Source organism: Suricata suricatta, chromosome 2, assembly GCF_006229205.1.
Source record: "Suricata suricatta isolate VVHF042 chromosome 2, meerkat_22Aug2017_6uvM2_HiC, whole genome shotgun sequence".
Taxonomy (NCBI): Eukaryota; Metazoa; Chordata; class Mammalia; order Carnivora; family Herpestidae; genus Suricata; species Suricata suricatta.
The window spans coordinates 60694109-60721119 of record NC_043701.1 but is presented as its reverse complement, the minus strand read 5'-3'; the positions used below and the strand labels follow the sequence as shown (position 1 = coordinate 60721119).

At 38.3% G+C, this 27011-nt stretch overlaps 2 protein-coding genes across 2 annotated transcripts in view; one reads left to right on the top strand and one right to left on the bottom strand.

The window, feature by feature from the left end:
• The window catches only part of COG5 (component of oligomeric golgi complex 5), a 302966-nt gene extending 292869 nt beyond the window's left edge, over positions 1-10097 (bottom strand). The window contains exons 1-3 of the mRNA XM_029927167.1: positions 9977-10097; positions 5675-5814; positions 2038-2095 (exon numbers count right to left, since the gene is read on the bottom strand). Of these exons, the coding sequence (XP_029783027.1) occupies positions 2038-2095; positions 5675-5814; positions 9977-10070 (292 nt within the window). The 5' untranslated portion in view covers positions 10071-10097. The remainder of the gene's footprint in view (positions 1-2037; positions 2096-5674; positions 5815-9976) is intronic.
• Positions 10098-10153: 56 nt separating this feature from the next.
• DUS4L (dihydrouridine synthase 4 like) lies at positions 10154-26432 on the top strand. Its single transcript, XM_029927125.1, has 7 exons — positions 10154-10358; positions 14958-15094; positions 19876-19997; positions 22411-22528; positions 23808-23930; positions 24950-25176; positions 25904-26432. Exons 2-7 carry the CDS (start codon positions 14979-14981, stop codon positions 26149-26151), a joined length of 954 nt encoding a protein of 317 aa, XP_029782985.1. The 5' UTR covers positions 10154-10358; positions 14958-14978; the 3' UTR covers positions 26152-26432.
• Positions 26433-27011: the final 579 nt, after the last annotated feature.

The window sequence follows — 27011 nt, the reverse complement described above, 5'->3', positions numbered from 1 at the left end:
AAGTTTTAGTTACTGTTTGGACAAATGAATGAAGGAATGAGGATATCTCTTTTTAATAAAATTGGGTTAATTACTACTAAATTTCACAAGAACAGGGACTCTGTTAGAGCTGTCTGGAACCTAGCAAATTCTCATTAATATTTAAATGAATAAATGAGGGACACCTGGGTGGCTCAGTAGGTTACGCAGCCAACTTCAGCTTGGGTCACTATCTCATGGTTTGTGAGTTCATGCCCTGCATCAGGCCTGTGCTGACAGCTCAGGGCCTGGAGCATGCTTCAGATTCTGTGTCTCCCTCTCTCTCGGTCCCTCCCCAGCTCGTGCTCTGCCTCTGTGTCTCAAAAAAAATGAATGAATGAAAAATGACTAAGAGGGGATTTTTAATAAAATAGGTTTAATAAATGTACTTCCAAACTACTTAGATGGCAAAAATTTTCAATATTTGGGGAGAAAAAGCAGATGAAGTAGGAGTTGGAATAATACTCATTTTCAAACACATATCATACTTACTTTTCACATCTCAGTATTCTAGTAAATGCTTAAAAAATACACATCACACCAAAATGAATACTAATTCATACTTTGACATTTTAGTTTCAAATAATCTTGAGAAGATTCTTAGATTATCACAGGAACTCCAAGAAGATAGCCTTTGTACTTCAAACACTCATCCAATGGATAGTCATTCTAACTCAGTCTAACAGTATATTTTAAATGCTATCATCACTAAAAAGCATTTTAGGGGAAACAAGCACATTACAGACCTCAGTGCGTATAAGAAAATCACAATAATAAGTACTTCTGTTGCAAGGATTCATCTACACCTTTATAGACTCACAATCAATGTACTACCATGCCATCCTTACAGGTTTTACAAATAAGAAAATCACTTATCACTTATTTCAAAAAATCACCATTAAAACAGGATGTTATTTACTTGCTTCCAGAAACACCTAAAATGTGAGATTAAAAATAATTTCTTATAGTAAGTGGTCAGTATTTAGAGCTTCTTACCTTTCCCAAGAACATAATCTAGACATCTAGCTTAAATATTCAAACAACGAACTATTATTCCCCCAAATACTAAGTTCTTCATCATGATGTCTGAGAAACCATGTACTCACTGACAATAAGTGAATACCTCTGAGCGCATAAGGAGTACTGGAGTAAGCATTAAGGAATATCGTATCACAAAAAACATATCCTTCCTCCTCAAGAATTTGATCACCATAGGGAAAATCGCTTTGTTTTCTTTTGATGTGCAATGATTAATAATAGTAAACACAGTGACAATGTAAAACATTTGGGATACCTGGGACTTCTGATATTGGGAAGAGTTTGAGTTCTACCTTGAATGTAGATATTAAATAAAACAAACTTTTTTAAAAAAATCCCATATTTATAAGATGCAGTTTAATTTAATCAATGGAGGAAAACTGATAAAAGATTTGGCCAATCAAAACTAGTAAGACTATAAAAATAAAAATCTTCTATTATTATTCTATTATGCTTGCATTGAAAAGAGTTTCGAAGAAAGTGAAATATAAGGAAAGTATTCAAGCCTACTTCTATTACTTTCTCTGGTGGTATTGATGTTTTTATTAACAATTTTTTAACTGTTAATTTTATTAGAGGCACTAAATATGTGCCAAGAATTGTTCTAAGCACTTTTCTAACTCATTTAATCCTCAAAATAATACCATGTAGGCACATATTAATACTCCTTTATGGATAAAAGTGAGGCACACAAAGGAGAAAAAACATGTCCATGGTCATACATTAAGTGGCAAAGCAAGGATTTGAACTCAGTTTATCTCAGAGGTCAGCAAAGTTTTATTAAGGTTTTGTTGGAACACAGCCACATTTATTTACATGCTACCTGGCTGCTTTACCTCTGTAGCAGCAGAGTTCAGTAGTTGCAACAGAGATGATACGGCCTGCAAAGTCTCAAACATTCTCTATCCGACCCTTAACCATAAAAGTTTGCCAATCCCTGGTATGGCTCAATCTAACTTATAGTATGTAATGGAAACATACCTTCCAAAGTCTCAATTCCAGTTGCTTGTGCCAGTAAATCTTCATGTCTTGCAACAACCTGAAAGTCAAGAATTTCCTCTGAATATTAGGTATTTTTCTTTCTAACCACAATGTAGAATTAAAGGTCTCCCTCCATATAAGAAGGTGTAAACACGAACACAAAAGGAAAAAATACAGGTGAAAAGGAGTGTTTGAGAGGAGTTATTAGCATGCTTATAGTTTGCTATAAAGCCAAAGAAGACACAGCCTTTTCACCAGTCCTCTGCTTTCCTAGTGGGAAGTTCAAGTAGAGTTGTGCCAAAATTGAAAACAACAACAACATGCTATTATTACATGCTTTCCCTGTAAAGAATGTTTTCAAACATTAGATTTTCCTAGTTTGGGGTTTTATTTAAGGTTCTTTTAGTTCATGCAGTGCCTGGGTGGCTCAGTAGGGTTAGGCGTCCAACTTCAGCTCAGGTCATGATCTCACGGTTCGTGGGTTTGAGCCCTGCGTCAGGCTCTGTGCTGACAGCCAGGTCAGAGCCTGGAGCCTGCTTTGGATTCTGTGTCTCCCTCTCTCTCTGACCTTCCCCTGCTCACACTGTCTCTCTCTCAAAAATAAAAAAAAACATTAAAAAAAATTATAAAAGGTTCTCTAGTTCTTGAACTTAATTCAGCATCAAGAACATATTCTAATCTGAAAAGATAACACAGAGTCACTACCCACCTATCCCTGAACATCTCTGTGCTTTCAGTCTCCAAAGGTCACAGCAAATCCGCCTCCCTGCACAAGACTAGTATTTTTATGAAATTTAAGGGAGTGTGAATAATCACATCAAAAAAACAAAAAGGTCAAGAGTTAAAGGCCACATGCAAGAGATTCCTCGATATCAAGAAATCATGCAAATCCTTAGAATAATGCCAAGAATCCTTATTTTATACTTTTTCAATTCCAATGAAAAAGAAGTTACATAACGAAACTGCAACCTGAAGCTCCTAGGCAGCAAAAATTCATTCACTGGAACCCCATATCCTCCTCCATTTTGTCCTGCTTTAGTTATCACTGTCATTCTATCAAGTCTCTATCACATGCTTCTAAAGTAAGTGTTACTTTCAGTCTCCTGCATCACTTAGTGCCAGAACATGTCCAAATTTTCCCAAGTCCACTGATACCATCATCAATGTGTCCATCCTACCAAGACTAATTTTCATTCTCCATTCTTCTTTTTCCTGTGTGAAAAAAATACTTTGGAAATGTTGAAAATCCCAAAACTACAGTTTCAGAAACTCCCCTGTGGCCAGCTGGATGAAATTCCAAGAGATCTGGGAGAGACAGAAAAGCAAGCAAAGCTATCTTCCTGTTACTGTTTCAGCTAGTTAATAAGCAAGGTCCTGAGAGCTGAGAATTAGAGACATTTGGAACAGCTGAATCAATCACTCCAGAATTTAATTACGGGATACCCGCAGGCAGAGTTTTAGCAGTGGCACGTGAGGTAATGGCAGGAGCTCCCAGGCCTCTGTATTGCATCTATGAAGGTAGACCCTTCAACTCAATCCACTGGCTGATTTCAAAAGCATCTAATTCTCTGTATTAAACATTTTCCTGCTTTAAATACCTAGAGTGGTTTCTATGTCCTATCCTAAGCCCCAACCAGTACAAACTTCACCACATGTTCTGTTATTTTAATCACCTCAGTGGTATTTTAAATCTTTTTATGGGTTTAGTTAGAATTATCCCAATTTTGCTTCTGCAGAAAAACTACAGCAGGTTCAGATCTCATACTAGTACTGACTTCTTCTCCCAAACGACTATCAGTGTAATCTGTCCCCTCTAAGAGATGTTAAATGCATTTTTAGTTTTTTGTTGATTCCTGCAGAGAAGATACTACATTCAAGGAATAAAGAAAATACCAACCATATTACTCAGCCATAAGAAGAATGAAATCTTGCCATTGGCAATGATATGGATGGAGCTAGAGAGTATTATGCTACGTGAACTAAGTCAGAAAAAGACAAATGCCATATGATGTCACTCATATGGTGAAATTTAGGAAACAGATGAACGGGGGGAAAAAGAGGCAAATCAGGAAACAAACTTAACTACAGAGAAAAAACAGACTTGCTGGAAGGGAAGTGGGGGGGGGGGGATGAGCTAAATAGGTGATGGATATTAGTGAGTGTACTTGTGATGAGCACTGGATGCTGTATGTAACTGATGAATCACTAAACTCTACACCTGAAACTAATATTACACTGTATGTTAGCTAACTGGAATTTAAACAAAAACTTGGAAAAGACAAAGTACCAGCCACAAAAAAGAAGAATTTCAGGTGGCTCCTACAAAAAGCCATCCCTGAGAACCCTAGGCGGAGTTAAGTGTATTCTCCCCTGCTTTTATGAAAGCTTGGTACTACTAGAAATAAAACAGGCATCACTTGCCTGTCATTAGTTCTGTGTCTGCCACTGGTCTCTGAGTCTTTGGAGAGGTGAGAAATATGTTCACTTTTCTGTTTCCACAGGCTAATGCAACTCCTGACAATTACAAGTGTTTTATAAATGTGTGTCAATAAAGTTTGAATCAAAGTTAAAGTGACCTTAGAAGTCGTCCCAGTCCTAACTAAGAGTAGTCCTAACTATTCTTTTAATTGATAAAGTATAATACAAAAAATTTAACATTAAATTAACATGCTTCATGTTATACCAGATTGAAGTTTCCTGGTAAACAGTCCATTTATTCATGTATTTGTTCACTCATTTAAATATTAAGTGCCTACTCAACAAACAAAAACAACTAGGAAGTATACCATAAAACCTCCTATAAAAATTATAGAATTGTTAAGAGGAAGGGACCTTCAAGATTTTCTACTATAATCTCTTTCTTATTCATTCCAACCCATTTAATAGATTTTCTTTTTAAAAGCAAACTCATGGGGCACCTGGGTATCTCAGTTGGTTAAGTCTGACTCCAGCTCAGGTCATGATTTCTTGTGGGTTCGAGGCCTGCATCGGGCTCTGTGCTGACAGCTCAAAGCCTGGAGCCTGCTTCAGATTCTGTACCTCCCTCTCTCTCTTTGCCCCTCCCCAATTCACTCTGTGTGTGTCTCTCTCAAAAATAAATAAATATTTTTACAAATTTTAAGCAAAACTCAAAGACATTAAGTGATCTACAAGGGAAGAGCATAGCTGAGATTAGAACCCATCTCCTAATTCCCCATTTTGTGTTCTATCTACCAGAAATGTATCAACTTTCTATAATTTCAGCATAATGGTACACTTTGTAATCATAAAGTGGGAACTATCGATGTGAATATCCCATTGTTTCTTATTCACACTGTTCTACTTCTAAAATTCCATTTTCTATTATTTTTATCAAATGCTTCCTATTTTTGCCCACCTATATTCATTGCACATCAATTAAGGTGGTGAAAACAAAGTACGAACAAAAGCTTTTGGAGAGACGGGTATGTTAGTTTTTCAACAAAAAGTAGTCAACAGAAAATTTTTCAAAAACATGCTTCGAAAAATAAGCCACACTGGTTAAGTTACACATTTGCTCATTTAAATATGCAGTTAGATTAAATAATAAAAGGATTACAAAATGATAAATTATCACTTTCAGCAGAATGGTCTGAATGATCCAAAAGACTGGAAGTACCTGTAGGTGTAGTTCTTTATCCAACTGACTGATTCCTTGAGCAAGTTTTGCTAGTTGTTCAGCAATTACAGCTTGATGAATAGACTGGGAAGTGTAAGTCTTTACATCAAAGTCTTCATTTAAAAAATCACTATAACACTCTAGAGGGGAAAAAAACGTAAAATCTTTCATTATTTTGTTTTAATTTTTTTAACATTTTTATTATTGAGAGACAGAGACAAACAGAACATGAGCATGGGAGGGGCAGAGAGAGAGGGAGACAGAGACTCTGAAGCAGGCTCCAGGCTCTGAGCTGTCAGCACAGAGCCCAACTCGGGGCCCAAATTCACAAACCATGAGATCATGACCTGAGCTGAAGGGGAATACAGACTTCAGTGTGTCTCAAGCACACATTGTGTATGTTGAGCAAAAAGGGAAAGAACGAGAGAGTCGAGGTTCCAAAAGAAGGTTGAGAGCAGTTTAAAAAGAGACTGGTAACATTTCTAAGATGTTCAGACTGTATCCCATTGAGGAATAGATAAGGAACAGCATGGTCAGCTCTTTGCCGCAGTATGGAGGGTGACTGAAAAGGGATTAGTCACACAGCGGTGTGCTGGTGCTGGCTCAGATTGGCTCCTTTAAGAGCCAATTATTCAATTTTCAGGAATTGTGTGAGCCAGCAGACATCACAGGTAGGCATCTGAAAACTGACCATGGTGAGGGTGTTTATACCAAGTAAACTGGCATACACCACAAAACCCGGGCTTTTCCTACTTTACCAGAAAGGTTACCAGTTCACTCGTGTATTACATGAGTAAGACATCCTCTATTAGTGCCATAGAGACCAGTAAGATGCTATTTTAACAGCCCAAAAGACAGAAGAAGAAGGCCTAAGACAACGGCTCTAAAAATGTCAAGAAAGCGACTAATTTGACAAATATGCAGACACTATAATGTGAAAGACTTAGAGACAAGCTGAAAATGGGTGATTAGGTAGAGCAAGATTTTCAACCAAATAACTGACATACGGAACTCAGCTTTGCATTAAGCTAGGCCACTAGCCATCTTTGTATAAAAATGAACATATTACTGCTTCCAAGGAACTCATAATCTATATGTGAAACAAGGCAAATCTAACGACATACAATTTATGGTAACAGAGAAGATGAAAGGCTAAAAAAGAAAATAAGTACTTTGACTTTTTCACATATAGCACCTAAACTATTTGTTCATATGTAACTTTTTGGATGTAAAACTAGTCATGCTTGTTCACCATCAAGACAGAAATGTCCAGGAAACAATAATTCTATAGCTGAGAAATAAGGATTATATATGTATTTGTATGCATTGTATTAATTCTGAAACCATGAAAAAAAAACCCAAATGGTTTGAGAATAAATTTTAGAACGCACAAAAAGAGGGAAATGGAGAACACTGAGTTCAGAAGCCAGGAAAACACCAAAAATTTGGAAGTAGTGGAGAAATCAAAGCAACTAAGGAGCATTCAAAGAAAAAGAGAAACAAGAAAAAATGGCAAAGGATGGTTTAGGGAGAACGGGAAGTAGTGTCAAAGACCATATAAAGATCAAACACAGTAAAAGCTAAGTACTGGCTACTTGTCCTTGAGGAGAAAAGTCATAATGCTTCTCTTTTACAGTTGTCTCATTACTATAGAAGGCACATCAGAAACACCCCAGGAATTATTCACACTATGCATTGCCAATCCTATTAATCTTATCCTCTACCACTGGCAGGTTCTTTACATCATGAATCACTGTCATGGACAGAAAATATTTAGGGGCGTCTGGGTGGGTCAGTCGGTTAAGCCTCCGACTTCGGCTCAGGTCAGATCTCACGTTCGTGGGTTCGAGCCCCGCATCAGGCTCTGTGCTGACAACTAGCTTAGAGCCTGGAGCCTGTTTCCGGTTCTGTGTCTCCTTCTCTCTCTGACCCTCCCCCTCTCATGATCTGTCTCTCTCTGTATCAAAAATAAATAAAACATTAAAAATTTTTTAAAAAAAGAAAATATTTAATCTTTTAGGAATATTGAAGAGAATGGATGGAATGTACCATTAAATTAGGAGCAAACTGAAGAAAACAAGCAACTAAAGAAACCTGTCCTAAAGGAAAAGAACGCTTCAAGAATTAGGAATTTTTTTTAAAGCATAGAACTCACAAGTCACATGAGAAGTTTTTCAAAAAAGAGTCAAACCCTTTTTAAAAGTCCAAGTAAGATGAGGACCAAAAAGCATCCATTTGATTTATTCACAAAGAGGTTACCAGACAGCTTGGCAAAGAGATTTCAATGGCATAGAAGGAGGGTGACTGTGTTCTTTAAGAGACAGGAAAATAAAATCTGGAGCACAGGAGGAAGGACTGCCCTCAGAAGAAATAAATCCATTTCTATTATAGCTGAAAATACAAGGGGAAAAGCAAGGAGTTACAGGATTAGGTTTAGTTTATAGGTCTGACGGCAAGAAATAGAGAAAGCTCACATCTGATGAATCTTTTTTTTCAGGGAAGTTTAAAATCATGTCTTGAGCTTGAAAGAAGAAATTTGAAAGGGCAAGATTTAAATAACCACTGTGGAAGATGGAAAAGAGAACTAAATAGAAAAATACAGAAGGCAAAATTAAGGACTATTTACCTTAAGAAACTGATTACAATTCCAGAGTGCATCCTACTGAAATATACACCGATGTCTGATATGTATTTTCTCCACTTCTTCACCTGGAAAAGTTCTATTTATACTTCAAAACCATTTCCATCTAGAAAGCCTTTCCTGACATTTCCCTAATCACTTCCAGTTATCTTCCGCTTCTGCACTGCTTGACTTTATATGCAATTCTGCTACCCTGAAAGCACTACATTATAATGCTTACCTTTATAGCTTTACAAGACTATTTCCCCTTCTGAAATGGTAAGCTGCTTGAGGGTGGGAATTGCACATATATTAGAAGTTCAAAACGTGGCTGAACAGAATTTAAGATACAAAGTTGCATTGGACAGAGATCCTAACCTAGAGAATCTAACACAACCTAATTCAGAAAACCACCTCCTTAGTAACTAGTTTTTTTTTTTTTACTCTTTTTACTTATTTTAGAGAGAGAGGGGGAGACAGCATGAGCAGGGGAGGGTCAGAGAGAGAGGGAGACACAGAATACAAAGACAGGCTCCAGGCTCTGAGCTGTCGGCACAGAGCCGGATGCGGGGCTCGAACCCACCAACTGTGAGATCATGACCTGAGCCAAAGTCGGACGCCTAACCGACTGAGCCACCCAGGTGTCCCTAGTTTTGACAAAAGTATATAAATTCTCAGGAGAAGGCAAGTAATTAAAGGCAATGTTGAAATACAGAACACTCAGAGAAAAACAATTTAGAATGTTATTTCACTTGTTTATAATCTACTTTGACTTCTTATTGTGATGCTCAATTAAAAAAAATTTATTCTGCAACTACTGTATGAAAGGTAACGTTTCTAACAGTGTGGAATATAAAAAGCGGTTCTACAATGAAGTAGAAAAGGTTAAATACACCAATTCTTTTAATACAGGGTAGGACGTGAAAGCCATTAGGGAAGAAAATTAAGAATAGATGAAAGGAGTCTTATACATCTGAACTTTATCTTTAAGATTAAGCAACTTGCAGTGTGTTAACTGAATACAATTTAATGTGCTTCTCAAATGTACTGTGTTTAATTTATTTCCTGGGGTTTTCTTCTGTCCAAAACTATCAATGATCTGCTATATTCAATACATATGGTTAATTTCAGCCTCAACAAATGCTCCAAACTCTCCCCCGTGTATGGTTGGTTACACATGCCTTGTAAAAAAAACTATAGCCTGCAAATGGGCCACCTGTGTAATCCAAGAATTTGTTAATAGAGGGATGCTTCCAACTCGACTTAAAAATAAGGCTCTCTTATATTAAGAACTGTCATCTATCTGTTCTAGGTCTTTACTTTTCCTGGGATCCAATGCTTCTTCCTTTCATCAAGAATTGTAGCAGCAGCCAGTGGCTGTCACAGGAGTAATGCAGGGTCCCAGGAGGGAAACCTCAGGCGCAGGAACGGTAGAGTTGAATGAGAAGCAATCAGAAATAAGGTGTCCCCTGGATACCCGGAAGAGAAGGGGGCAGCTAGTCTGTGGAGACACAGGTTGGCGAGGCGAGCACCCAGACGCCAGGGGGCCGGGCGGGGGGGAGTGGTCACGTCGAGACCGGAAAACTTTCTGCAAAGCGACGGGTTGAGTCCACCACCCGAGCCCAGGTGCGGAACAGGACAGTCCCCCAGGCCCACCACCCAGCGAGACCCAGACTCCTTACCGTCCTGCAGAAGCTCCCGGACTGTCGCTGCCGCCGCCCCAGAGCCCTGAACGCCTTGGCCAGCCACAGCGACGCCGCCGTCACCACCTTCCATGTTGGCAGGTGCCGGGGTGATGGCGTCAGCTGCCGGCCCGCCCCGCTCAAGTGATGACGTACAATGTCCGCGCCGCCCGCGCCGCCCAGCCCGCGGCTCTTGGCCGGCTTGGAGAATCGCTAAGCGGCCGCGGCTGGGCGAATCTCGCCCGGCAGCTGCTGTGGGTCCGGGAGCTGGCGGGCACCCAGGGCCCGGCGCGCGAGGGAAGCCGAGGCTGTGGGGTTGGCGCCGCGCGCCGTCTCCCGTCGCGCACCTGGGGCTGGCATCGTTCCCCGGATTGAAAAAAAGGTGGGCTCCGGAACCTGGCCGAAGTGTATGCAAGTATTTAACCTAAGAACCGGGGCCTCTCGGTGGAGGATGGACAGAAGAGCGGAGGTTTCTGGGAGTTTCGCTTGCTTTCCGCAAGCACAGCTGGGGGTTAGGAACTACCCAGCCTTTCGTGTCCCAGGGCTTGGCCGCTGTCCTGGGGTAAAGGCTGGAGGGAAAGCTTGGGAAGGAAGCTTGCCTGGAATGAATAGCGAGGAGTTAGGGAGAGCCTAAGGTCGGTGAAGAAGGAAGACTGAACCAGGAAAAGACGAATAGACTCGGTTTCTGCCCTCCCTTGGAACTTAAGCTTTTTCTTCTTCTTCCTCTCCGTTACAGCTACATGTTATGAGTGATACCAAACTTTTTCCTATTACAAACTGATGGATTTTCCATATCTTAACTATCAGTATTGAAGTTGTCAAATTAATTCCCATTGTCTTCTCCGCTAATATATATGCATTATTCGTTTAGATTTCTACAAAGATGGATACTGATAATTAGGTCAGCCACACTTGCGCAAGAAGATTAAGCTTTTCTACATTAAAAGACTAATATAACTTCTGTACACAGGAAACCAGTTTTTCCTAATTGCAGAGGTACATGATTCTCTCGATTCTAACCATATTTCAAAAAGGTGCTAGACCAGTACTTTGTGCACTTAATACTCATAAACACTCCAGTGAGCAAGTCTCTTAATACACTGCCTTATGTTTTCTTTTTGTTTCAGCTTTTTCCCTAATGTTTTTGGTCTCAATCACGGTCTGACTAGAATTGTTCTGAATGAAGGTCACATGAATTGTCAAGGGCATGGTGCTCAGACCCACAGACTCACATTAGATTTCATTATCCATAATATACAACATTTTCAAGCATTCTTTAATGTTAATAAATAAGCAATCTCTTTGAATTATGGGTTCCTTTTCTTGGCTTTTACGTTGGAAGATTCTAGAAAAGTTACAACATTTATTTAAGGAAGAGTTTTGAGTCCAAACCATACACACCTGCATGAGTTTATACACAAGACTCAATTCCTGTCTTGTCCCAAAGGAGCTGGTAAGTAAAGGAGAAACCCCAGTGAACAAACAGTTGTACCAGGTGCTTTGTAGTTTATGGGTTTGTTTATTGAGCTTAACTACACATTGAAATCACCTGTAGAGGTTTAAAAACCCACCTCTACCTGCATCCTAAGCCCAGAGATTCACATCTAATTGATCTGGAGTATATATGGTATGAGCATCCTGATTCTTAAAACCTTCCCGGATAGGGGCACCTAGGTGGCTCAGTTGGTTGAGCTTCTGACTTCAGTTCAGGTCATGATCTCACAGTTGGTGAGTTAGAGCCCCGCGTCCGGCTCTGTACTGACAGCTCAGAGCCTGGAGCCTGCTTCCGATTCTGTGTCTCTCTCTTTCTCCCTCTGCCCCTCCCCCCAGTTAATGTGCACACTCACTCGCTCGCTCTCTTTCGCTCAAAATAAATAAACAGTTGGGGCGCCTGGGTGGCTCAGTGGTTAAGGTGCCAACTTCGGCCCAGGTCAGATCTCACGTTCGTGGGTTCGAGCCCCGCATCGGGCTCTGTGCTGACAGCTAGCTCAGAGCCTGGAGCCTGTTTCTGGTTCTGTGTCTCCTTCTCTCTCTGCCCCTCTCCCTCTCATGCTCTCTCTCTCTCTGTATCAAAAATAAATAAAACATTAAAAAAAACAAAATAAATAAACAGTAAAAAATTAAACACCTCCCCAGATTATTCTAATGTACAACCGAGGCTGAAAGCTACTGGTTTATTCATTCGGCAAAACATAGTGAAGAAGGTCTTTGTGCCGTGTACTGGAACTACAAATATGAGTAAGAATGAAATCGTTCTTGTTGAAGTCACTAATGACCTACCTCCTATTACATGGTGTTTAGTCCTTTTCTGTGATGTTTAAAATGCTTATCCCCTCCCTCCTTATTACTCTCCCCTCTCTTCGGTTTTTGAATATCACTCTTCAGGTTTATTCTTCCCACCTCCAGAATTCCTCTCTCTGTCTCCTTTGCATTATTTTTTTTCTCTTTTACTTAAAAGTTGGTGCCTCTGGGGATTTCTTGCAGGATGTAGAATTGTCAAGTATTTTGTCCATGTTGTTAGTTTTAACTTATTACCTAAAGGTTTAAGACTCTCAGTCTATATCCCTAGCTTTTTCTGAGCACTATATCTGCATAAGCAGTTTTGAGGCATCACCATCTAGAAATCCCATGAGCACCTCAAGTTCAGTGTGCCCAAATATGAACTCGTGTTTCCCTGCTAAAACCTGTTCCTCCTTCTGGTTTTCTGTCTCATTAATTGGAATTGTCATCAACCTAGCCTCTAAAGCCAAAATGTACATGTCATTCTAGAACTCTCGCAGTATGTAAGTTCTGAAGTGATTTCCACCTCCTAAATATCTTGCCAGTTTATTTTTATTTCTAAATAGCCCCTAAGTGTGTTCTCTTTTTCTTAGAGTCCCAGGTCAGATATTCATTATGCATTTGGCCTGCTTTACTACAATAGCCTCCCTTCTGATATTTTGCCAAAAGCCCTACCCCATCCAGTGAAATCTTTCTAAATCAGAAATCATATCATTTTCCTGCTAAAATGTTTCATTGACAAATATGCAAGGAGAGATGTACAGCCTGTAAATAAAAATAATTTGCTGTGTCTGGAAGTATCTCATATGCACATATTAGCAGGTTGAACACATGAAAAATCACCCATACAGGTGGAAAAATGGTTTAGAAACAAGGCCCTACAGTATAAAATCTAAGAAATATTAACCTGGGACATAAGGCCCATGATTATCTAAGCCTTCTCACTCCCTCTCTAGTCTGATCAAATAACATGACTACTGATGGTTCACTGAAAACAGCAAGCATTTTCTAGCCTCTGTGGTTTTGTATGTGTTGTTCTCTAACAGGACAGCCCCCCATTGCCCGCATATGTTAGCTCAAGTTCTCCCTCCTCCACTGTTGATGACCCACCTCCTTTCTCTAGACAGTTGTTCCCACAACAGTTAAATTGTGTGTAAGTGTATGTATTAGAACTGTCATTTTGTGTAAGTATGTCTAATATTTAAGGACACAGGAAATGTATTTTCATTTGTTTTCCCAACACGTAGCCGGAGCTTAATATGTGTTGAATGAATCAATACATGGCCATGCCCTCAAAAACTCCAGAAGAAACTGACATGTGTTAATACCATGCTCCATAAAATTAATTACAAGTGCTGGGGTGCCTGGGTGGTTCGGTCAGTTAAGTGTCCGACTCTGGATTTTGCCTCAGGTCATGATCTTAAGGGTTCATGAAATTGATCCCCAAGTCAGACTCTGCACTGACAGCACAGTGCCTGCATGGGATTCTCTCTCTCCATCTCTCTCTGCCTGTCCCCTGCATTCTCTCTCTCTCTCAAAATAAATAAATAAAAAGTAATTATAAGTGCATAGGGTTATAAAAGTGATTTATTATGCAAATATATGGTGATAATTGAAATTTTTGCTAGATGATACCACATTTAATTTTTTTTTTATAAAGGCTGTTTTGCCTCATTTAGAATAAGATTTGTAAATAAGAATAAACCTGGGGCGCCTGGGTGGTTCAGTCGGTTAAGCATCTGGCTTCGGTTCAGGTCATGATCTCACGGTTCATGTGTTCAAGCCCCGTGTCGGGCTCTGTGCTGACAGCTAGCACAGAGCCTGGAGCCTGCTTCGGATTCTGTGTCTCTCTCTCTCTCTGACCCTCCCCTGCTCACACTGTTTCTCTCTGTCTCTCAAAAAATAAATAAATAAATAACTTAAAAAAATAAGCTTTAAACAGGGGCACCTGGGTGGCTCAGTCAGCTGAGTGTCCAACTTCGGTTCAGGTCATGATCTTACTGTTGTGGGTTAGAGCCCCGCGTCAGGCTCTGTGCTGACAGCTCAGAACTTCGAGCCTCCTTCAGATTCTGTGTCTCCCTCTCTGTACCTTCCCTGCTCATGCTCTGTCTCTCAAAAAATTAAATTAAATTAAAAAACCTTAAACAGACCAGTAGATCTTTTGAAACAATAACTACTTAAAGTTGTTCAGTTAATACCATTTAGCTTTCCTGTATAAAACAAGGTATTGCAAAGTGCCAGACACAGTCTTATCTATGAAATTAATTCAGATCAAATCTTTTCTGGTTTGTCAACACCAAACAGAGTAACATGTGAAATTTAAAATATTACATCAAAAACCATAGTAAACTAAGAAAAAAACCTTGTATTTTTCCACATCTTGAGCATTTATTAATTTGAGCAGAAAATGTTACTTTAGTGAATTAAGTATAGAATTTGCAACTGTTAGTGTTTGACACGAGCAAGCATAATTTATACTGAATATATAAACGTGATGATTTCATAGTGTACTAAAAACTGTCAGTGACTTACAGAGACAGGATTCTGTAGTATCCTATTTGATAGTGTGAAAAGAAGCTAAAAAGATTCCTGAGCCCACAAGGCTGATGAGAAATATATATTCTTGGCAATTGAAATTGTTAAAATGATGGGAATTCATCTAGTGAGAGTAATTTTTCTCTATGCAAACTGTCTTTTTCAGATTTGAGACAAATCTGTATTCATGAAGAGTGACTGCATACGAAGCACAATATGTCAAGAAAGAAAAAAAGATCCAATAGAAATGTTTCATTCTGGGCAGCTGGTGAAAATCTGTGCCCCAATGGTTCGATATTCAAAGTAAGCATTATTAAATGGTTAAAGAATGAAGAACTGATTTCCTTCTTCTGCTCTGACTTTTAAAGTTAAGACCGCCCCACCACATTGGGATCATCAAACACCTAGCTTTGGGATCATGATCTAGGCTTGAGTGCTGGTGTTACCATTTGCCTGTTATGTGCAGGGCTCCGAGTAAAGAACCCTTGCAAACCTCACTTTTTGTATCTACAGATAAAGATAGTGCTTCTAACTCCCACCTATAAACATATAGTGGGTATTAAGTAAAAGGATATTAAGTAAATATGAACATTCATGCAGAGGTTTTTGTTTGAATATAAGACTTGATATGTCTGAGACAAATCCCCAGAACTACAATTGCTGGGTCATGAGGTAACTATGTTTAGTTTTTTAAGAAACTGCTGAATTTTCCAGAGTGCCTATACTGTTTCACACTTCCACTAACAGAGTATGAGGGATCTAGTTTTTCCTCATCCTCACCAACTTTTGATATGTCATGCTTTTTACTTTAGCCAGCTGACAGGTGTGTAGCAATATCTCACTATGGCTTTAATATCCATTTCCCTTATAGCTAGTGATGTTGAAAATGTTTTCCTGTGTTGACTTGCCATCTGTGTATGGCTGAAGAAACGTTTCTTTATGTCTTTGGCCAATAATCTACTTAGATTGTTGGCTTTTTTTTACTATTGAGTTGGTCTTTTAAAATTTTGTCAGTTGTGGTAAAATACAACTTAAAATTTACCATTTTAAACATTTATAAGTTTATAGTTCAGTGGTATTAAATGCATACACATTATTACAAAACTCTTCATTTTAAAAAGCTGAAATTCTATATGCGGTAAACTATAACTCCTTATTCCCCCACCCCCACCCCCCATCCCCTGGCACCCATCATTCAACTTTATCTCTCTTTGGGTTTTTTTTTAGTGTTTTTTATTTATTTTTGAGTGACAGAGAGAGATGGTGCGAGCAGGGGAGGGTCAGAGAGGGAGGGAGATACAGAATCTGAAGCAGGCTCCAAGCTCTGAGCCCGACGCGGGGCCCGAACCCACAAACTGTGAGATCATGGCCTGAGCCAAAGCAGGACGCTTAACCAACTGAGCCACCCAGGCACCCCTCAACTTTCACTCTCTTTGAATTTGACTACTCTAGATACTTCATATAACTGGAATCATACAATAGTTGTTTTTCTGAGACTAGCTTATTTCACTTGGCATCATATCCTAAAGTTTTAGCCATGTATCAGAATTTCCTTCTTTTTTTTAAGGATGAATGATACTCCATTGTATGCATATACTATATACTACATTTTATATCTTCATTGATGCATACTTGGGCTGCTTCCATCTTTTGGCTATCACAAATAATGTTGCTATGAACATGGATGTATAAATAAAACTTTCAGTTCTTTTGTGTATATGCCCAGAAGAGAGTGCTGGATCATATGACAATTCTATTTTTAGTTTTTTAAGGAACCACCATATTGTTTTCCATTTTTACATTCCCACCAGCCGTGTATAAGAATTCTGGGGGTGCCTAGGTGGTTCAGTCGTTTGGGCCTCCGACTTTGGCTCAGGTCAGATCTCACGTTTGTGGGTTTGAGGCCCTGTGTCAGGCTCTGTGCTGACAGCTCAGAGCCTGGAGCCTGTTTCTGGTTCTGTGTCTCCTTCTCTCTCTGCCCCTCCCTCTCTCATGCTCTGTCTCTCTCTGTATCAAAAATAAATAAAACATTAAAAAAAACTTAAAAAAAAGTTCTGATTCCTCAACATCCTCACCAATACTTATTATATTGTTTATTTTTACTGTAGCCATCCTAACGGATGTAAAGTACTATCCTACTGTACTTTTTGTATTTCCCTAATGATGTTTAGCATCTTTTCATGTGCTTATTGACCGTATGTTTATCTTTTTTGGGGAAATGCCTACTCAAGCCCTTTGCCCATTTTTTGATCATGTTTTTGTTGTTGGGTTTTTGTTTACTATTGAGTTTTGAGAGTTCTCTGTATATTCTAGATACTGTTCCTTTGTCAGATATGTGATTTATAAATATTTTCCCCTAGTATGTAGTTTGTCTTTTCATCCTCTTAATTTTGCAGAGCAAAATTTTTTTTAATAATTTAGTCTAATTTACCAGTTTTTCCTTTTGTAAATTGTGCTTTTCATATCAAATGTAAGAAAACTTAGTATAGCTCTTTTTTTTTTAATTTTTTAATGTTTTATTTATTTTTGATACAGAGAGAGACAGAGCATGAGAGGGGGAGGGTCAGAGAGAGATGGAGACACAGAACCAGAAGCAGGCTCCAGGCTCTGAGCTAGCTCTAAGCACAGAGCCTGACGCGGGGCTCGAACCCACGAACGAACGTGAGATCTGACCTGAGCTGAAGTCGGAGGCTTAACCGACTGAGCCACCCAGGCGCCCCTAGTATAGCTCTTGACCCTAAAGATTTTCTCCTAATTTTTCCCAGAGTCTTGTTTTTTTTGTTTCACATTTAAGTCCATAATCCATTTTTATTTAATTTTTTATAAATGTGAGCCTTAGGTTGAGGGTTGTTTTGTTTTGTTTCTTTGCCTATGGATGTCTAATTACTTCAGTACTATTTGTTGAAAGGTTGTTTCCCTCTTTCTGCTCCTCCCTGCTCATGCTCTTTCTCTCAAAAATAAATAAGTAAGAAAAAATTGAAAAAAATTCTTCTGGAAATTCCAGCAACGTATGTTGTAGATAAAGACCGTTTTAAAATTTATTTAGAAAGGCAACAGAACTACAATAACTAAAACAATATTGAGGAAGACAAAGTAGGAGGAATCAGTCTACCCAATTTTTACTAAATAGCTACTGTAAATCAAGATTGGTGGATAAATAGAAACATAGATCATAGGATAGACTAAAGAATGCAGATAAAAAACACATGACTTTTTTTTTTAATTAGAGAGAGAGAGAGAGAGAGAGAGGGAGGGAGGGAGGGAGAGAGGAAGAGGGAGAGAGAGGGAGGGAGAGAGGGAGAGGGAGAATCCTAAGCAGGCTCTACTTCATGCTCAGTGTGGAAGACGACATGGGGCTCGATTTCACTACTGTGGAATGATGACCTGAGCCAAAATCAAAAAAGGAGTCTGAAATGACTGAGCCACTCAGGAGCCCCTGCCCAAATGATTTTTGACAAAGATGCAAGAGTAATTTAATACTGGAAAATGCTGGAGCTGTCAGCCCAGAGCCTGATGCAAGGCTCAAACTCACAAACTGCGAGATCATGACCTGAGCCAAAGTCAGATGCTTAACCGACTAAGCCATCCAGGTGCCCCTGTTTTGTTCTTGATCAGGGGATATATGTTCTCTTTTTCATTTTTAAGTATGTTAGCTGTAAGTTTTTGTGGATGCTCTTTATCAAGTTAAGAAACTGCCTCTGTATTCCTGTTTTCCTGTGGGTTTTTTAAAATCATGAATATTATTTTGTCAAATGCTTTTTCTGCACTGATTGGTATAATCATGGGATTTTTCTTTTAGCCTTTTAATGTGGTGGAATACATGGATTGATTCTGAATATTGAACCTTGTGGTTAACTTTTTTTTTCCCCCTGACATCACTATATAGCAGGAGAGGAATAAGAAAGCACTACCTCATTACTATGTTATGAAAGTAGAAGTCCAGATTCCCTATTCGGTCTCCTTTGACACTCTGGAGGCAGGGGCACCCTGATTATTGCTGAGCAGGAGTTTGGATTTCCAGCTCCCCGTGGAGAGGGGAGCTTGATAACTACTCGGCTATATTGAAAGTCCTAACCCGTCACTAAGCATCCTTCGATACCCCTTAACAATGGAAGGGAGAAAGTGTTAAAGTTACTGGCCAGAATGTATTAAAGTTCAGCTCCCTGGCCTTTCCTGACAACACTATGGGGGGTGTTGCAGCACCTTAAACAAAGCTTTGGAAAAGTAGAAGTCTAAGCTCCCCACTCAGCCTTTGCTTCTGGAGGTGGGGCCACGGTTTTGTCTCTGGTGTTTGGAGTAGAGCCATTATTCTCTAAAATTGTTCTGTCTTGCGAGGCTTCCCCATTTCCTAGTCCTTTGGTTAAGAGAGAGCTGACTTTTGTGGGGCTCCTTTTGTCTGCACTCATTGCTATTTCCAGGTTGCCAGCTTCTTCAAGTCCAAATATAGGATGTTTGAGGCCAAAAGGAAACCCTGGGAACTTAGCACTGTTTTTCCTCAGGTCCCAAGGTCACTAGCCAATCTACTCTCCTCTCCACCTTTCGGAGCTTTCTAATGTTTGTTTAATATATAATATACTGAGCAGTGTTAAAAAAAAAAGTCAACTGAGTAAATTTGAAGCTTTCACTGGTTTTATTAAGCAGTTCATGAATCAGACAGCATCCCACTTAACAAGTAGAGAGGTCCCATGGAGTTGTACAAAATGGGGGGTTTTTGCAGGAAAGAGGGTGGAACAAGACGTTATTAGCAAAAATAAAAAAAAAAAGAGAAAAGATTGGTTCAGGCCAATCTTTTGTTTGTTTGTTTATCATGGAGATTACCTTACTATTGCTGATCAAGCAATTTCAGATCAACTTTTAAAAGGTCACATTCCTGGGATAGGTTGAAACTCTAAGTTTGCCCATAGGGCCAAATGACTCCAACTTAGGCTTTCTTTTTAACAGCAAGAATAGGGAAAAGTACATCTACTCTATCCTTTAAAGGGAGAACTTTCCTCTAATAAATATTTAATAATTAAATAAAACTTGGTAGTACATATGATTATGGTATTTTCAGAATGCCTAATTAAAGTTTTATGTGCTCACAGGTTGGCTTTTAGAACACTAGTAAGAAAATACAGTTGCGATCTGTGCTATACACCAATGATAGTTGCCGCTGATTTCATCAGATCTGTAAAAGCCAGAGACAGCGAATTTACTACAAACCAAGGTATGTGAAACCCAGAATTTGCTGACTTTATAAAACTTAAAGAGTGAAACAAATCTTGTCAAATCAAAGAAAACACAATTCAGAGATTTTGTTTTTAAATCTTTTAGTTTTTTAAGTATGTTTTTATTCAGTGTCTTGTAAACTGTGGATGATGTATCTAAGTGTGAGGTCAGCCTTCCTTAGGGCCCCATTCTCTCATTGAGCTATTAGGTTCCTGTCTCACTGCCTCCAGTCTTGCCCCATTCCAAACCATCCTCCAAATAGCCCAAAGTGACCCTTCCTAAAATGTAAATTTGATCACCTCTCTTCCCTGCTTAAAACCCTTTTTAGACTCCTCACACCTAAAGTAGTGGTTCTCAAAGGGCAGTAGCCCACACCTCAGCATCAGTAGCATCTGGAACTTGTTAGAAATGAAAGTTTCCAGAAGCACCTGGGAGGCTCAGTCTGTAGCGCTTTCAGCTCTTGGTCTCAGCTCAGGTCTTGATCTCAGGGTTGTGAGTGCAAGCCCCAATGTGGAGCCTACTTTAAAAAAAAAAGAAAGAAAGAAAGAAATGGAAATTTCCAGGCTTTGCCCCAGGCCCACTGAATCAGGAACTCTGGGTATATGGCCCAGCAATCTGTTTTAAAAAGCCCTCCAGGTGATTCTGAGTAAAGATTGAGAACAAGTGGCCTAAAGAGTAAAATTCCTACCTGCCAGGGTGCGTGGCTGGCTCGATTGGTAGAGTATGTGACTCCTGATCTCAAGGTGGTGAGTTTGAGCCCAGGTTGGGCAGGTAGAGATTACTTTAAAACAAACAAACAAAAAAACCCCAACACCTGTGTATAATATATAATGTTCCCCGATCCAGCCTCTGAATACACCTTTGCAACTTTATCTTGCATTAGTTTCTCTCCACAGCCCACCAACTTTATTCTTTAAAAATACGAACTTATTTTAAGTCCCTAAATATGCCCCATCTGCTCATACTTCTCTGCCTAGACTATCCTTTTCTCAGCCATGCCTGCCTGCCCTTCAGACCCATAGCTCTCTGGCAAACGACACTACATGCTTCTTAACTCGGCTCTCTGAGCTTGTTGCCAAGGAGCTTTCCTGATCACCCTCCACTTTTATCCTCTCTTAAATGCAGACTTTCTGTTGTACTTAATCCTACTGTATTATAATTTCCTCTTTGTAGGCCTATATCTCATCCACTAGACTATGGGCTCCATAAAGTCTGGAATTATCTCTCATTGATTTGTATGTATTCTTAGCTTCTAGCCCTGTGTTGAAAATATATTAGACCAATAGACAGTTATTAAATTGAAATTCTATAACTAAGTTATAAAGAGAAAAACTTCCTATATCCTCAAGGAAAAGCCAACTCTCCTGTTCTTTAATAGTCCTGTAAATCAGTGAATTGCCATAGAAATCCCAAATCCGTGGGGGCGCCTGGGTGGCTCAGTCAGTTAAGCGTCCAACTTTGGCCCAGGTCGTGATCTCACAGTATGTGGGTGCAAGCCCCACATCAGGCTCTGTGCGGACAGCTAGCTCAGAGCCTGGAGTCTGCTTCAGATTCTGTACCTCCCTCTCTCTCTGATCCTCCCCTGCTTGCTCTGTCTCTCTCTCTCTCTGTCTCTCAAAAATAAATAAAAAATGTTAAAAAAAAGTTTTTAAAGAAAATGAAAAGAAAAATTACACATAGAAAACTAGGCAAAGAACATGGAGAAAGAGCCTACACATAAAAATATACACTGTTGGATATACAACATAGAATATGTTTGTGAGGAAACAACTTTCATCCATAGCATTGCATATCTGTGTCGGTAAACTTGAAAGAAAACTTCGTGATGTCTTTCAAAATGTTAGCTGCCTATCCAGCAGTTACATTCCTGGGAATTTACCCTATGAATAGACTAAGAGTAGCATGTATGTAATAGAGCCTCATCACAGCATTGTTGGCAAAAGCCACAAATGAAAAACAATCTAGAAGTACACTGTATGGTCATCCATACAGAAGAATCCACTACTGAAAACAAAATAGATCCAAGTACAGCTCCCAGATGCATTAGGGGGAGAAAAAGCAGTAAGCATAGAAATGTGTATAGAATGTTCACGTTTGTTTAAATTTTACAGGTATACATAAAATTGTTCTGGAATACAATAAGCTAATTCTCACCTTCAGAAATGTGATGTTTGTCAAGAGTGTTATAATTTTCATTTTATCAAATTTTATACTGTTTGAATTTGTACTAAATGTAATAAATTACTTTCAATTTAAAATTTTTTAAATTAGTTTAATGCTTGTTTCAACAGATGCTTCTTAGACTAAACATACTTATTGTTATTCTGTACAAACGTGAAGAGTTTGATGGGGGGTGTGTGTGCACCTGCATGTTTCTGTAAATTTTAATGTTGAGCTATTCGTTTTTTCAGGTGATTGCCCATTGATTGTTCAGTTTGCTGCTAATGATGCAAGACTTTTATCTGATGCTGCTCGTATAGTCTGTCCTTATGCAAATGGAATAGACATTAACTGTGGTTGCCCTCAGAGGTAAAGCTCAAAGAAGTTGGAAGAATTTTCCCAAAAAAATTAGGAAATAAACCTCTGTGAACATGGTAAACTATTTCTCCAATTTTCCAAGAATTAGAAAGTAAAGAAAATAGAGTTAAAGCACTTGGGCTTCCAATTAAGAAGCAAGAAAACATAAGGAAAGATAATTTAGGAACATATATATGCAAAGGTATTTTATGATGCCTTAAACTATATAGACCCTTGACAAGTTTTGTCTCACCTCACCACTAGAATTTTTTTATGTGTGGATCTACCTCGAACATCATCCATAGTAGTTATGCACCACTTGAACATTTATGGCAGTCCCTAATAGGAATTTTTATTGCCATGTCAAACAAGAAACTATGATTCTGTGATTTGGGAGATTATCACTTGTTTTCTCCTAATTAATTTTCTCTATAAGAATACCTTCTTAGGGGCACCTGGGTGGCTCAATCAGTTAAGCATCTGGCTTTGGCTCAGGTCATGATCTCTGGTTCATGGGTTCAAGCCCCGCGTCAGACTCTGTACTGACAGCTAGCTCAAAGCCTGGAGCCTGTTTTGGATTCTGTGTCTCCTCTCTCTCTGACCCTCCCCTGCTCATGCTGTCTCTCTCTGTCTCTCAAAAATAAAATAAATAAAAAGAATACCTTCTTATAATTACCTTTTCTTTCTATACCATAGTTATTTGGGTGAGTCTAAATAACTGGGTTTTGATGTGATGCTTAATTTGACAATAATATCTCTACATTCTTGGCACTGTATTCAATTATCTGTCAATAATTCAAAATAGGACCAAAGAATAAAATCAACTTTTTAAGTACATCATAATCCAAACCAGATTAGACATATTTGTATACTCATTAGGAGAGTTAAATAAGCTATTTAGTGGTGTTGGAATGCTGCAAGCCAAAAATATCTTTCTCCTATTAAGATTAATAAAGCATCTTGTTATGTATAATAAACATCAAATTTGGAATTTTAAAAATCTGAAGTAATTGCAATTAATTACAAATACCTAAGTCTGTTTTGGTTGAATGAATTTTAATTTAATTTTCTCAATATCCAATGAAAACCATTTCCCCTGAGTACTTTTTGATCTGGGAACAGGCTTTCCTTACCTCATATTGATCCACTTTAAAATGTTGGATCTATGAATTATAAAAATCTGATTTCATGCCAAGTCACTAAGGTAGAGAAATAGATGCATTTATGGTGCTTTTAGAAGTCTATCTTCTCTTCCAGCTATTTACAGGTCATTTGTTTCTGCTTTATAAAGGTGGGCAATGGCAGAAGGCTATGGAGCTTGCTTAATAAACCAGCCAGAGCTTGTTCGAGATATGGTGAAACAAGTAAGGAATCAAGTGGAGAATCCCAGATTTTCAGTATCTATTAAAATAAGGTAAAGACAATATTTCAATCTATTGACAAGACAGTCCCTTACTTATAATATAAAAGTTTATTCCTTTTGTCTAAGAGTGTAGGGGTATCCACCCTTAATAAATTGGTAGCTTGTATATGGAAATGTTGAAACAGGAAATTTAGTAAATGAACATGTACCATAATTTTTATTTATAAAAATAACAGAACAACTTCCTTTTTGTATTTTTTAACAGAAAATAAAACTTCCCTTTGTTATTTAAAAACTTTCCCTTAAAAGAAACCCTCAGTTTCTTTCCACATACTGCTTAATTAATAATGCTAAGAAACATTCCCAGTACCAAGAATAGAAAAAACAATAAAAATATTTACACTAAAATGCTCAATGAAAAGAAAATAAACCAGGAATCAATCTTTCGGTGACAGATTAAAAACATTTCATGACTGGGGCACCTGGGTGGCTCATTCGGTAAAGCGTCCAACTTCGGCTCAAGTCATGATTATACAGTTTGTGGGTTCGAGCCCCGTGTCAGCTCTGTACTGACAGCTCAGAGCCTGGAGCCTGCTTCCAATTCTGTGTCGTCTTCTCTCTCTCTGACCTTCCCCAACTCGTGCTCTGTCTCTCTGTCTCTCAAAAGTAAATAACACATTTTAAAAAATAGTTTCATTTTATGATAATGTAGTCTATTCTCCCATTTGTGGTTTGGAGCATACACAGCAGATATTAGGGTACCATCTTTCAATTCCTCCATGACAGTACGTGGATGACTTTTTCAGTTATCAAAACTAAAAGGGGTACAGAGTACATTAGATGAAATTTATTTGTCATCCCATTTTTGCCAATAGTGAAATAGCTAAATTTGAAGTCTAAAATGGAAACTGATCTCTGAACAAAGCCTTTCTGATAGCGGCATGTGGTGATACTGTATTACAACAAAGCTAACTAAATAATGTATCAGACGAAATATTTTATTTGGCTTATTAGTTTTAGCATTAAAATTTGTATGTTGTGAATAGACTGATTTAATTTTGAAATTATAGGATCCATGATGACCTTACAAGAACTGTAGATCTTTGTCGAAAGGCTGAAGCAACAGGAGTTTCTTGGATTACAGTCCATGGAAGAACTGTTGAAGAGAGACATCAGCCAGTTCACTATGAGGCCATTAAAATAATTAAGGAAAATATGTCTATACCTGTAATTGCTAATGGAGATATTCGAAGCTTAAAAGAAGCAGAAAATGTGTGGCATATTACTGGGACAGATGGTAAGAAATAAGTACTTGAGCTTTTTGTCTTTGAATTACCAAAAAAAAAAAAGTGGAGGTAGGAGAGTAATGTTAATGTGATTTTTCATTATTTGTCTTTAAATTGGAGCAATATTTTCCTGTTGTACTGATTTAAGCTAAATCGTTTATTAAAATTATGTTAACTCTTCTACTTAGGAACAGTACCTTGTTTTAAGTGGGGTAAAGTAAGTCAGTCAGTTTTCTGCCACCATCATATCCAATGAGCCGCCAGTTAAGAAGGCTATCTTCTAGACAGCCTACTAGTAAAATAGAACATCTAGAATCAAAATGAGAATTCGTGAACACCAAGTTGTCACAGGAGCCAAAGGCACATACAGCTATATAGTTTTATTATCCCCTTAAGTTGTAGGCTTACCACGGCCTGTGGTAACTACTGCTAGATGGGAGATTGCAGATAAACCTAACTTTAAGCAAACCCAATTTATGAATATCCAGATTAACCCTTAAAAAACCCTAGAGACGAATTGTTTAATGTAAGTCTTTAAAAAAAACTTTTTAATTTCTTGTAAGTACAAATATTCTTGATTTACAAACATCAAATTGTTTTAAAATTTAATTAGACTAGTATATAGTATTGAGAAACCTTGTAATAATACTTTTTCAGTATTCTCAGTTTGTTTCATTAAGTTTGGCCTCATAACCACGAGTTCATGTGTCGACAAATGTGATGTGCTTCAATTTGTAGGTGTGATGGTTGCAAGAGGACTCTTAGCAAACCCGGCCATGTTTGCTGGATATGAGGAAACCCCACTGAAATGCATCTGGGACTGGGTTGACATTGCTCTTGAACTTGGAACTCCTTATATGTGTTTCCATCAACATTTAATGTACATGATGGAAAAGATAACCTCAAGGCAGGAAAAAAGAGTATTTAATGCTTTGTCAAGCACATCAGCAGTCTTAGATTACCTTACAGACCATTATGGGATTTGATCGGACTTCCTAAATTAAAACAATTTATATATATTAAAATAATATATGCTAAGTCAGTCTTAGACCCCATCCTCAGAGATTCTGATTCAATGGATCTTTAGGGTGGAACCAAAACTTAGTTTTAAAGAAGACCCTAGGTTCAGACATCCTGGTCACCCTTTCAACCATTGACAAATAATTGCTCTGAATCCTATCATGGATTTAAAACAAGCTCAGAATTTTTTTCCTACAGGAATTGTGTTTTTAATATTTTTAAATAAATAAAACTTTTAATACTAATAGTATGACTCCTTAGTGTCTGTAAATTAACATGAAGTATATTTTAGTGTAAATAAGTGCAAAGAAGTGACAGAACAAATGCCAACTTCTATATAAAATGAAAAGAAATAAGAAATTCAATATAGAATTACTTTCAGGGTTCAGATTAAAATTCAAATTGGAGGGGTGCCTGGGGGGCTCAGTAGGCTTAGCATCCAACTTCAGCTCAAGTTATGATCTCACAGCTCTTGAGTTGAAGCCCCACATGTCAGGCTCTGTGCTGACAGCTCAGAGCCTGGAGCCTGCTTTGGATTCTGTCTCCCTCTCTCTCTCTGTCCCTCCCCTGCTCATGCTCTCTTTTTCTCTTTCTGTCTTAAGTATAAAACATTAAAAAAAAAAAACTCAAATAGGGAAATCAAACTGATACTTCTTAATACTTGAATGACACAATTCAATACTTGAATTTGTTTTTAAATTGTGTAACTGAGTTTAATTACATGTGATGTTTTCTATAATGTAAAACAAAGACCTATAAAACTCTTTAAATGACATTAACTGTTACATTTCAAACCATCTATATCCTTAGAAATTTGAGAACTTGG